At 41.3% G+C, this 12,970-nt stretch overlaps 1 protein-coding gene across 3 annotated transcripts in view; it reads left to right on the plus strand.

Annotated features, from left to right (window-relative positions):
- Window positions 1-3,520: 3,520 nt before the first annotated feature.
- LOC308091343 (protein phosphatase 1 regulatory subunit 12A) overlaps window positions 3,521-12,970 on the plus strand; it is a 76,041-nt gene continuing 66,591 nt past the window's right edge. For 2 of the 3 annotated variants that reach the window (XM_080436887.1, XM_080436886.1), the window contains exon 1: window positions 3,521-4,080. In XM_080436887.1, the coding sequence (XP_080293013.1) occupies window positions 3,742-4,080 (339 nt within the window). In that variant the 5' untranslated portion in view covers window positions 3,521-3,741. Of the gene's footprint in view, window positions 4,081-4,174; window positions 4,223-12,970 lie in introns of those variants that run through there. The other variant, XM_080436888.1, reaches the window with a different exon arrangement.

Here is a 12,970-nt window from a genome sequence, read left to right on the forward strand (position 1 = left end):
TCCTTAGGGGGATACCAGGGGGTCCCCAGCAAAATGAGTTAATATAGCGTCACAATCATTTTAACCACTTTAACCATATTTTATACTTTGGCTATTCAAAAATCTACAAGCTCATAGCGTGTAAACACAAAATATTTTTGAGGTGGCGGGGTCCACAGCCAAATATATGATCATTTTGGGGGTCCTTGACACAATACAGTCTGAGAACCACACTGCATGGACTAAGGGGGGCATCCCTGTAGGTTTTCTCCCACAGAGTGTTCACCTAAAGTACTCTTTTAGGGCACGGCCCCACCGCACTTTTATTTGGGGCGGAATCTGCCAATGCTTTGTCAATGCAAATGCGTGGATTCTTGGAAAAATCCGCAAGATCAAGAATCCACGCATTTGCATTGACAAAGCGTTGGCAGATTCTGCCCCAGAGGTAAAATAAAAGTGCGGTGGGGCCGTGCCCTTAGGGCAGCTTAGAAGGAGAGTAGGGTTTTAAGCAGTGGAGAAGAGTAAAACCCTACTCTCCGAGTCCTTCAAAACGGCCCTAAAAGAGTACCTTCGGGTGGCTGCAATTCAAAACTGGCCCCTGTGAAAGTCATAACCTAACCGCCCCCCCCCCCCCTCCCCTTTTTCTCATTTTTTTACTGTACATATTTTAGTTTTTTTTCTTATTTTTCAATTTGTAAACTGTTTATATGATGTTCTGCATAGTAGTGTATATCTGTCTGTCATTTAATGTCACTATGCATCAGTGGTGTCATGGGGGCCACACGGAGTAGGACGTGTACGGCACGGTACAGTGCACGTGCCCCCCCCCCGTAGATTCACGAGCCAAGTACCCAAATGGCTACTTTGCATAACAGGTTTACAAGTGAGTGTGAAAATGTTTCCTCAGATTCCTCACACCTCGCATCTATATAGGCTACAAGCAGAGATGTCCACGAGTCTCTGAGCTCGAGTCCGAGTCAAGTCTCAAGTCTTTGAGGCACGAGTCGAGTCAAGTCTCAAGTCTTTGAGGGTTGAGTCGAGTCGAGTCCGAGTCAAGTCTCGGGTCTTTGAGGCTCGAGTCGAGTCGAGTCTCAAGTCTTTGAGGCTCGAGTCGAGTCGAGTCTCAAGTCTTTGAGGGTTGAGTCGAGTCGAGTCCGAGTCAAGTCTTTGAGGGTCGAGTCCGAGTCAAGTCTCGAGTCTTTTTAAAGTCTTTTTAAAAAAATAAAAAAATGGGGGGGGGGGGGGCATAGATGTAAAAGTATAGACAGGTCATAATAAATCACATTAGATTCACAGATTAGAGATTTTATGTATTTTCCCCACAATTTATTTTCATTCAAATGAAATGTGATTGAACTTGCACTAATAATGACTTTAGTTGATTTTTCACTCTTTAAAATTTAGTATTTCTTAATTATTAATAATTACAGCTTGTAGATTGGCTATTTTCATGATTTTCAATTGTTTTTAAATAATAATAAAAAAGGAACATACAAGATTTCCACCCGACAGCGATAATATATAGCCAATATGGTTCTGTATCAGTATATGAGTCAGTTTTTGCAGATTTCATTCTAATTGGCTACTATGCCTGCATATGAATTTCATGGGCCTGGGTAGGTCACCCTGGCTTGGCGGAGATATGCCCTGTTGCGCACACTCGACTCCGCACAGCAGTCCAACAGCAGAGCTGGTGAAAGCAATTCACTTAAACGAGGGCTGTGTTGCGCACCAAAAAACTGTCTAAATGTGGATCCCCAGTTCAAATATGATTCTTTTGGGGGGTCACGGCCTGAAAAGGTTTGAGAACCACAGCTTTTATGCAGTGAACATTACATGAGCGTAGCGTTTACCGTGGTGAAGTGTTGAATATTCACCCAGCTGGGTTTAACGAAATGAAAATCCGATGTTTCCTAAACGTGCTGTCACAGATGATCCGACCATCTTATAAAAAATGTAAGCATATGCCAAGATAACTGAGGTTATATAGCTGATTCTGAGCTAAACATATTTGTTTAATTTCGAAGTTTTTATATTTAAACTTTATGATGAAAGGCCGCGGCAGCCACACACATAGCAGCTGTTGCGCTCGCCTCTCCATGTTTACGTTAATGAGCAGCACGAAACAGCTTGACTGAAGCCGGCTCCGCGCAGCGCGCACTGGAGCGGAGGTTTCTTTGCGGGGGGGGGGACAGGGGAGTGGAAGTGTCTTGGGCATTTCATTCATTTATTTGTCCAAAAAATAAACATAAAATAAAGATTGTCCACGAGTCTTTGAGGCTCGAGTCGAGTCAAGTCTCAAGTCTTTGAGGCTCGAGTCGAGTCAAGTCTCAAGTCTTTGAGGGGCGAGTCAGAGTCGAGTCGAGAGTCTCGTTTTTGGCCACTCGAGTGCGACTCGAGTCCGAGTCCCTAACTCGAGTCCCCATCTCTGGCTACAAGCCAAGGTAAGCAACACAGCATGTTGGCTTCAGTATAGTAGGGCTGCTGTCAGTATCCTGTCTGCACGCAGCAATGCCTCAGCCACCATCGAAGAAGAGAAAGATACTCGTTCAAAGCAAACTTTTAGTTTCAGCTCTATAATTCATGGCATTCCTTGAATTAGTTATTGTATTAGTTTAAAAAGACTAAAACGAAGCTAAAAAACATTTCCTATACAAACATGGTTCCTAATTTAAGGTAAAATAAAATGCGCGCGTGCGTGCATGTGACGTCATTAAAGTCCTGCCAGTAAAAGAAATCACCATGACACAGCGCTGCTATGCATTGAGTACATGGGGACCCCGTTTGAAACAAGCCATTGTGCTTTCATGGGCTTTTCAATCCTATTTAGTTGATCTTGTATTTTTAAACTGAACTTTCTCTGCAAACTTCTAAATAAAGTATTCAATCAATCAATCAAACACAGTGGTGGAAAAAGTACTCAAATTCTTTACTTAAGTAAAAGTACCAATACTGCAATATAAAAATACTCTGATACAAGTAAAAGTCCAGAATTAAAAATTTACTCGGGTAAAACTACAAAAGTATTGGCATCAAAATGTACTTAAAGTATCAAAAGTAAAAGTACTAAATATTTGAAAATAGCAGATCTACAAGCTCACAACGCGTCGCGCTGCGACGCGTTGTGAGCTTGTAGATCGGCTATTTTCAAATAGCCTAGGTATAAAATAGGGCTAAAGTGGTTAATGTTTGTTTTATAATATCATAATTTATATCTGAAAAGTAACTAGTAACTAAAGTTTTCAAATAATTGTAGTGGAGTAAAAGTACAATATTTGCCTCTGAGATGTAGTGGAGTAGAAGTAAAAATATTGGAAATTGGAAATACTCAAGTAAAGTACAAATACCTCAAAATTGTAATTAAGTACAGTAATTAAGTAAATGTACTTAGTTACTTTACACCACTGATCAAACAGCCACCAGGGGGCGCACCGGGCCAGGGCTAGACAACCAGCAGCAGCAGCAGCGCCCAGAGGGAGGAGGAGGGAGCCTCCTCTCTCTGCGTCTCTCCCCCCGACGTCAAGCGTCCTGACACGGGGACAGCAGCCAGCCAGCAGCCAGCCAGGAGCCAGGCAACCAGGCAGGCAGTAAGAGAGAGGACCATCCGCTGCGGAGCCACACACACACACACACACTAGTGGACACAACACTACACACACACACACACACACACAACCAGAGAGGAGGAGGAGAAGAGAGAGAGAGAGAGAGAGGGAGAGAGAGAGAGAGAGAGAGAGGGAGAGAGAGAGAAGAGAAACAAACATGGCGGCGACCGACCGTTCCCGGTCCGAAGCCGCTAAGCAGCGCCGCCAGGACCAGCTGCAGCGCTGGCTGGGCTCCGAGACGGACACCGGGGCCCGGGACCCCGCTAGCGGCGACACCGGGGGTCCCGGAGGCCCGCCGGGGGGCCCCGGGGCTGGAGGAGGAGGAGGAGGACAGAAGAACCAGAGCCTCCAGCGGGCCGCCCGGGTCCGCTTCGCCCAGGGAGCCGTGTTCATGGCCGCCTGCTCGGCCGGAGACCGAGACGAGGTGGAGGCTCTGCTGCACCAGGGAGCTGATATTAACCATGCTAATGTAGATGGTCTTACAGCTCTACACCAGGTATATATATATATATATATATCTACTATACTACTAATATATATACATTCATATAATATAATATAATATAATATAATATAATACTATACAGGGAGCTGATATTAACCATGCTAATGTAGATGGTCTTACAGCTCTACACCAGGTATATATATACTATTATAGATCTACTATACTACTAATATATATACATTAATATAATATAATATAATACTATACAGGGAGCTGATGCTAATGTAGATGGACTTACTCCCCTGCACCAGGTTAGAGTTATACTATACTATACTATATATCATATATTAACCAGGCTGACAGCTCTGCACCAAGTAACAACTATAATAATCTAAAACAGTGGGTTTCAACCCTATTCATATCAAGGCCCATTATTTATTTGACATTTGAGCCACAGAACCACCTTTTGGTGAGATTTAGCCAAGACTTAGAATATTATGTTGGATGACATTGTCTCCACAATTCCATCCATGTTGTAATGATGTTGGTTCCATAGGAGAGATATCGGGCAAATGTTGATCAAAATAACAATTATTTGACACTTTAACAATAGTTTAACTCTTGAGACAAGAGTTAAACATCTAATAAAGGTCCATTTGGTTACCAACTCTCCATCATTTAGCTCGGGACCACCTGGAACACCCTCAAGGACCACTGGTTGAGAACCACTGCTCTAGAAGTAGTAATAATGATGATAATACTCTTATATAACAATAATGATATAAAGTCAATCCGTTACACACATTACACTTTTATTTGGTTTACATTTTGGACACTCCTGGAGTTAGAGATGGTTGTTGCCACCCGGTTATTTTACTGTGTGTTAAAGTTACCTTGCTGTTGAAGAAGAAGTAGTCCTACATTATGTTGGTTGTTATTGTAACTCAGAGTCCATTTGGTTACATTTGTACAACTCCTGGAGTTAGAAATGGATACATTGTTGCCACCTAGTTATTTTACTGTGTGTTAACGTTACTTTGTTGTTGTTGTTGTTGTTGTTGAGGAAGTAGTAGTCCTACACATTTTGATTGTTATTGTTTAACTCCCGGAGTTAGAAAGTGATACATTATTGCTACAGATTGTTGTACTGAGTGTAAATGTAAGGCTACTTTGTTGTTGAAGTAGAGTTACATTTATGTGACGTATAGCTGCAGATCTACAGAGCAGTGGTACAATGTTTCTAATGTTGTCAAGAAAAGGGGAGTGGAAAAAAAAGAGAAGTAACTAACAGCCAAACTTGGCCCTGGTGCAATAAACTATCTCAAGTTACTTCATGAACATGTCGAGTTATGCCCTTAAACAGATACATAATACAGTTGTAGATATTAATGTGTTCACTGGGTTTTTATGGTTGATTATAATCAACATCTTTATCGTTCTGGGGCTGTTTGTTTGTTTGTTTGTTTGTTTGTTTGCAATGTTGATGTTGTCCTTCTTTATGTGACTGTATTATAGAGCTGTGTGTGTGTGCGCGCGTGTGTGTGTGTGTGTGTGTGTGTGTGTGTGTGTGTGTGTGTGTGAGACCAGACAGACAGACAGACAGACAGACAGACAGAAAAAAAGGGTACAGACAGATAGACAGCTGTGATTGGACAGTTGGTGACAGGGATTGAGACACATTGGTCATTGCTGGAATTTCCACTAGGAGTTTATAGGACCTTGTTATCAGCCAATGAACATGTCCCTGTGACATGTTATGCTCCTCTAATCGGTACGAAGACAACATTGTAGCCTATGTTAATATCATGTAGCAGAAAACTGTGATCTATATATTTATTATAACATCAGTGTCAGTTTAAACAGGGACACCGTGATCTTTGTACCATTTTTGTATCCAATACAAGTGATGGACTTTTTCATGGACTGACTGACTGACTACCGGTTTGTAGATCGGCTATTTACGCTACTTTGTAACACATTTTGAGTATGAAATATGGCGTAAGAATTTAGAAACACTGGACAGATACATGTAGGAGGAATGCAAGAACGCTCGCCCCAAAACACGCTTGCCCCGGGTCAAATCCGGCAACCTCGGAACGGTCGGCACCAGTTATTCCTAAACGTAACCTCAGTACAACTATGCCTAAAACTAACCTTATTCCTAAACGTAACCTCAGTAAAACTATGCCTAAAACTAACCTTATTCCTAAACGTAACCTCAGTAAAACTATGCCTAAACCTAACCTTATTCTTAAACGTAACCTCAGTTAAACTATGCCTAAACCTAACCTTATTCCTAAACGTAACCTCAGTAAAACTATGTCTAAACCTAACCTTATTCCTAAACATAACCTCAATAAAACTATGCCTAAACCTAACCTTATTCCTAAACATAACCTCAGTAAAACTATGCCTAAACCTAACCTTATTCCTAAACATAACCTCAGTAAAACTATGCCTAAACCTAACCTTATTCCTAAACGTAACCTCAGTAAAACTATGCCTAAACCTAACCTTATTCCTAAACATAACCTCAGTAAAACTATGCCTAAACCTAACCTTATTCCTAAACGTAACCTCAGTAAAACTATGTCTAAACCTAACCTTATTCCTAAACGTAACCTCAGTAAAACTATGTCTAAACCTTAACTTATTGTTTAACCTTAACTTCAGTAAAATGAATACAAGAATACTAGAACTGCTGGGGGCGAGCGGTTCGCGGAAACAATGGGGGCGAGTGTGTTTTGGGGTGAGCGTTCCGGTTACCACAGTAGGAGTAGAGACATACTGTATGTGTGTAGCACCCGGAATTCGAACCCACGTGGGACACCAAACATGTACCGCTTGGCCAAGAGGGAACCCCCCCCCCCCCCCCCCCCCAATCGACCAGGGGAGACATTAGGCTGAGCTACTAACATACAGGAAGTAGAAAATAGGATATAGAAAGATAGGAGATTAGACGTTTCCTACAGTGGTCTGTATTGGGGTTGTTTGCAGTTGAAGACATGTTGGTCGGCCTCTCTCTCTCTCTGTCTCTCTGTCTGTCTGTCTGTCTGTCTGTCTGTCTGTCTCTGTCTCTGTCTCTGTCTTTGATTCACTTCCACAGATTGGAATTGTGAAAATAGTAAATCCTGTGAGCATGTAGATCTATTTTCAAAATGTTTGCCTCTATTTTAGGTGATATGTTTAATAATGGTCTTTTTTTCATTTTAGAGGCACTACAAACTTGTCTTGAAACTCCTTAAATGAATAGTTCACCCCACAAAATATATATTTTTTATATGGATTAGTCACCCCATGGAGACTTGAATTCATGGATATTTTTGAGTGGTGCCAACCACTCCTACATTTGACCGTGTGTGTGTGTCTGTCTGTCCGTCCGTATGTTTGAGCACGGCCTCAACAGCTGCAGTTGATTGCAACACAAGGATGCAACCAGTTACACTAATTTAAAGGCAGCACTCTCTTCACACTGGGTGTGATTTTTATTTTATTTATTATTTTAGTCTTTGTGGCATTCCTAAGCCAATAATTTGATGACCGGCGGACCGGTAGGCAGCGGTTCCGGTAGGAGACACAAAGGAGACTCTTTGTGTCTCCTACCGGAACCGCTGCCGGTCATTCAATTATTGTCTTAGGAATGAGATTCAAGTCTCCATGGGGTGACTAATCGATGGGGAGAACGTCATTTTGGGGGTGAACTATCCCTTTAAATTGCCCCCCCCCCCCAAAAGAAAATGTAGGGAACCTGCGGCCGCTACCCACAGTTTGAGAACCCCCCCCTAGCGGTACGGTCCAGTCACAGCGGGGCTGAGAGTCTGTTCATGGTCACACAGTCTGGATCCTGTCAGTGTCATCCAGCCTCTCTCTCTCTCTCTCTCTCACTGAGATGCACCCAGTCCCTGCCTGGCACTTTTAACCCATTCAGACCGGGGACGACGCGTCCGTGTCGTTGCTTTTAGATTTATTTTTGGGCCATTCAAAAAATAGCAGATATACAAGCTCTTTGCGCGGCACCGAGTGCCGCGCTATGAGCTTGTAGATCTGCTATTTTTCTGCTATATATATATATTTGTTATCTTGATTTTTTTTTTGCAAATCTTTGAATATATATATATATATATATATATATATATATATATATATATATATATATATATATATATATATATAATTTTTTTAAAGTAAACATTTTTAACTCGCATCTTTTTCTACAATGTCTTCTAAATCCTAACAGTTTTTTTGTTGTTGAAAAAGCATATGTTGCTATATATATATCAGTGGTGCTTAAAACCTTTTTCATGTCAAGGACCCCCAAAATGATATGTATTTGGCCGCGGACCCCCATCGGAAAACATTTAGTTCCAGGGACCCCCCCGGAAGCAGAAGATTTCAGTTACATTTTGTTTAAAAAAATATATATATATATATTCAAAGATTTGCACAAATGTTCATGATTTTTTCCCAAAAATGAATTGCAGATCTACAAGCTCATTAGCGTGACCCATGAGGAGCTTGTAGATCTGCAGTTTTTTTTAAATGGCCACAAGACATGTTAAAACTTGACACGGATGGGTTCCCGGGCGGGTCTGAATGGGTTAATCATAGCGTGTGTGTTGCTGCTACGGCTTTACATCCACTACAGCCTGACTACAGCCTCACATGGACATGATGCAGCCAGGCTACACTGGACCCACTGCTTCTCTATGTGGGCCCCGGGGACCCCCAGGGGTCCTTGGGGGGGGGGGGGGGGGGGGGTATTCCAGAGGGTCCTCAGCAAAATGAGGAACACATTTTAACCCATTAAAGGCCTGAGGTTCTGATTCTACAAAATGTCTTCTAAATCTTAACAGTTTCTTGGAAAAAAAACGTATGTTTCTATATCGGTGGTGCTCAAACTTTTTCATGTCAAGGGACCCCCTAAATTATATGAATTTGGCCACGGACCCCTCCATCTCAAAATATTTTGTTCCAGAAGCAAAGCTTTGAGTTAAAAATGTTCGCTTTAAAAATATATATATTCAAAGATTTGCACACATTTTCACGATTTTTCAAAAATAGCAGATCTACAAGCTCATAGCGCGGCACTCGGTGCCACGCTATGAGCTTGTAGATCTGCTATTTTTGAATAGCCAAAGTGTAAAATAATGCTTTTTTTTAGCTCAAATCTAAAAGTGACACAGATACGTTCCAGGTCTTAATTGGTTAAGTAAAAGTATCAATAGCCTACTGCAATGTAGAAATACTCTGGTACCAGTAAAGGTCCAGGAATTCAAAATGTACTTGAGTAAAAAATTATAAAAGTATTGGCATCGTTATGCGAAATGCCCCATTTTCAAGTTTTCAAATGTATTAAAAATGTTTTGAAAATGGCAGATCTACAAGCTCACAATGCGTCGCATTGTGAGCTTGTAGATCTGCTATTTTCAAATGGCGGAAATGCACGTAGGGCTGAAGTGGTTAATGTATGTTTTGTGATAATAATGAAAATCTACAAAGTAACTAGTAACTAAAGTTTTCAAATAACTAGTGGAGTAAAAGTACAGTATTTGCCTCCGAGATGTAGTGGGGTAGAAGTAAAAGTACTGTCAATTGGAAATACTCGAGTAAAGTATAAAGTACCTCAAAAATGTACTTAGTTACTTTACACCACTGATATTTGGAAATAACCGAGTTATCTATATATCTATATCTCCAATCACACAAAGATTTGGCTGCCCCCACTCTAGTAACTGACCCCCTAGGGGTCCTGGACCCCCTGTTGAAGACGCATGGTGTAAACTATATATATATACACAATTATAATCTGTACATTGAAACTATTAGGATACCAGGTGAACAATGAATTTAGCGTCTAAAATAACCTGCTATCTAAATGCAGGTTACAAGTATAGAAGCTCCTAACGTGTTGTGCTTGTAAGATTGGCTATGTTTTTGGCGAAGAGGTTTGGTGTAGAGGGAAGATAGGAGTGGGGGCTCAGGGGGGACCCCGGGCAACTAAGGCCACGTTTAGACATAATTATTTTTTCTTTTTTTCTTTTTTTTTTTTTTGACGACAACGGTCTCTAGAGAAAATGACAAGGTGGCGCTGCGTTCTCTTTTTTTTATTCTGCGTTTAGATGGCCAGACTGTTGCCTCTCACAGTTTTCAAATGTTTCCGGTCATACAGTCTGGGACTCGGAAGCGCTGATCATGATTAGAATATAAACCGGATGTGAAGCCTCCTGCCCACTTCCGTTTCGTCTTTACAGTCACGCAAAAGTATCCTAAAATAAATCAAAATCATCTAATTATATATAGCTTGCTGCTCAGCAGAAATGGAAACAATAAAATAAAATGTAAAGATATTTGAAAATATATTTCCGTGACCGGAAATGCCAGCTTCCGTTACTCGTATTTCAGGAGGTGTAGTTCCAGACTCTATATAGCATTCGTGAGATTGTGGAATTAATAGTTGTCTGGCTACGCGGGACTACGCATGCGTAGAACCACTTCCGTTCTACTTCCTGTCAAAGCTGTTTGTTGACATACACCAATGCAGCGTGGTTCTACGCAGGGTTGCCATGTCCGCTTATTATAAGCGAACATGGCTTGTAAATTGCTTGTAAATATTGGTGGTGTAGTTGATTTTTAGATTTTAGATTTTATTCTTTTTTAAAGTCCTCAAACATGTGCATGTCAAATTATTGTATTTCTCCGCAGAACCCCATCTGAATTAAAGAATATATATATATATTCCAAATATTATTTAACTTTTTCTTTTCAAGATCTTTTTGAAAATAACCGATCTACAAGCTCACAACACGTCGCGAATGCAACACATTGTGAGCTTGTAGATCGGCTATTTTCAAATAGCCAATGTACTGTATAGGTTTAAAGTGCTTGTGTAGCCTAGTCGCTTCTTTTGGGCTTGTCTTCATATAACTGGCTGCTTATTTCTCTCGCAAAATCTGGCAACGGTGCCATGATGACATCACGCATTTTGCGGTTTCCCCCGTGTTTTCCATTCACATGGAGACGCGAGGCGTAGCGTTTTCAATGATTTCCTCTGGAAGGTGGTTTCACTTTGTTACGTTTTCAACCCCCGATAACGCCGTTACCGTCTCTAAACGGAAGGCACGTCCAATATTTTATTTAGCAGTTTTCTCTAGAGACCGTTGTCGTCTAAACGGGGCCTAAGTACGTCTGGGTTTAAGCATAGAGGTATAATATAACTAGAGGTCGGATTGCCCCGCCCCCAGCTATTCATTTCAATGAAAGTGCTCAGTGGCGTTTTGAAGCACCCGGAAGCCTGCCGGAAGTAGAATTATTGAGACGTTTCGAGCAGCCATAGAGTTATGAGCATGCGCACTAGTGTCCCTTTTGCGTCCTACGTCACAACCTACCTCCATGAACGAGCCTGTGTTTATATTTATTAAATAAACTCGAGATGCATATTTATATGTAAGTGCATATGTATTTATGTATAATATGTTTACATATTTATATTATATTATATATATTTATATATATATAAATATCTCAGTATTTTTTGCTCGTGCATGTATTTCGCCCCGCCTGCAGTTCCAGCTTTGGCCACTGGGGTGGCAGCTTCAGCGTTTCTCAGCAAACTCTGGGGGCCTGGGGTTTAAGTGGTTAAAACAAAACAAGGAGAGGGAGAGAAAAACAAGTCCTCCAATGAATACGTGATTATTATTAAAGTAGAATCCAACATTGTTTGAAGAAATGACCCGCCAGGCATGACATCATGAGATCATACGTACAAACGCATTTGGTTTCATCTATCTACAGTGGCTCTCAAAGCGGGGTCCGGGGACCCCCAGGGGTCCTTGACGGGCTTCCAGGGGGTCCCCATGCAGCTACATTTTTATTATAGCATCACAATTTAGTTTAACCACTTTGACCCTATTTTATACTTTGGATATGCAAAACAAATAGCAAGCTCACAGACATTGTGAGCTTGGAGATCTGCTATATTTTTTATCAACTTACATGTGAAAGATTTGGAATAATTTAGACATTTTTAACCTATTAAGACCTGGAACACATCTGTGTCACTTTTTGATTTGAGCTAAAAAAGCATTATTTTACACTTTGGCTATTCAAAAATAGCAGATATACAAGCTCATAGCGCGGCACCGAGTGCCGCGCTACGAGCTTGCAGATCTGCTATTTTAGAAAAATCGTGAAAATGTGTGCAAATCTTTGAATATATATATTTTAACTCAAATCTTTGCTTTCTGGGTCCCTGGAACAAAACATTTTGAGACGGGGGTCCGCGGCCAAATACATATCATCATGTTGGGGTCCTTGACATGAAAAAAGTTTGAGAACCACTGACATAGAAACATACGTTTTTTGGGCGGTGTAGCCGCCCCTATAAGTGGGGTTGGGACACCTCATTCATTAGCTGTACTGTGATTGGCTCATTAGTACACCCCTAGCTGTACTGTGATTGGCTGACTCTATTGGCTGACTCTATTCAGCACTGTGATTGGCTAGCGAGACACATGATGACATTAATAACCTATAAATAGGATTATGCACTTCAAAAAATCCATTTTTTTTAAAAGTGAGCTTCCATCACTATGATGACCACTGTGATGACCACACCGCCCACTTCACACTGGGTGTGATTTTTTTTTTTTTACTGTTAGGATTTAGAAGGTATTTGTAGAATCGGAACCTCAGGCCTTACTGGGTTAAACACAAATCTTCCCTTCTGGGGGGGTCCCTGGCACAACATCAGATTTTGGGGGGGGGGTCCACAGCCAAATACATTGTTTTTTGGGGGCTAGTGAAGAGAATCAAAGCACGAGCAGAGAAACACTTGTTGCCCCTTCCCTAGCCCCTGTAATCAGCGTTGCCATGTCGGCTTATTATAAGCGACATTGGGCTTCTTTTACTGTAAAGTTGCTTAGTAAAAATTGGTCGTTGCGGG

The sequence above is a fragment of the Gymnoscopelus braueri genome (genome assembly GCF_963280865.1).
Source record: "Gymnoscopelus braueri genome assembly, chromosome: 9".
Classification (NCBI taxonomy): domain Eukaryota; kingdom Metazoa; phylum Chordata; class Actinopteri; order Myctophiformes; family Myctophidae; genus Gymnoscopelus; species Gymnoscopelus braueri.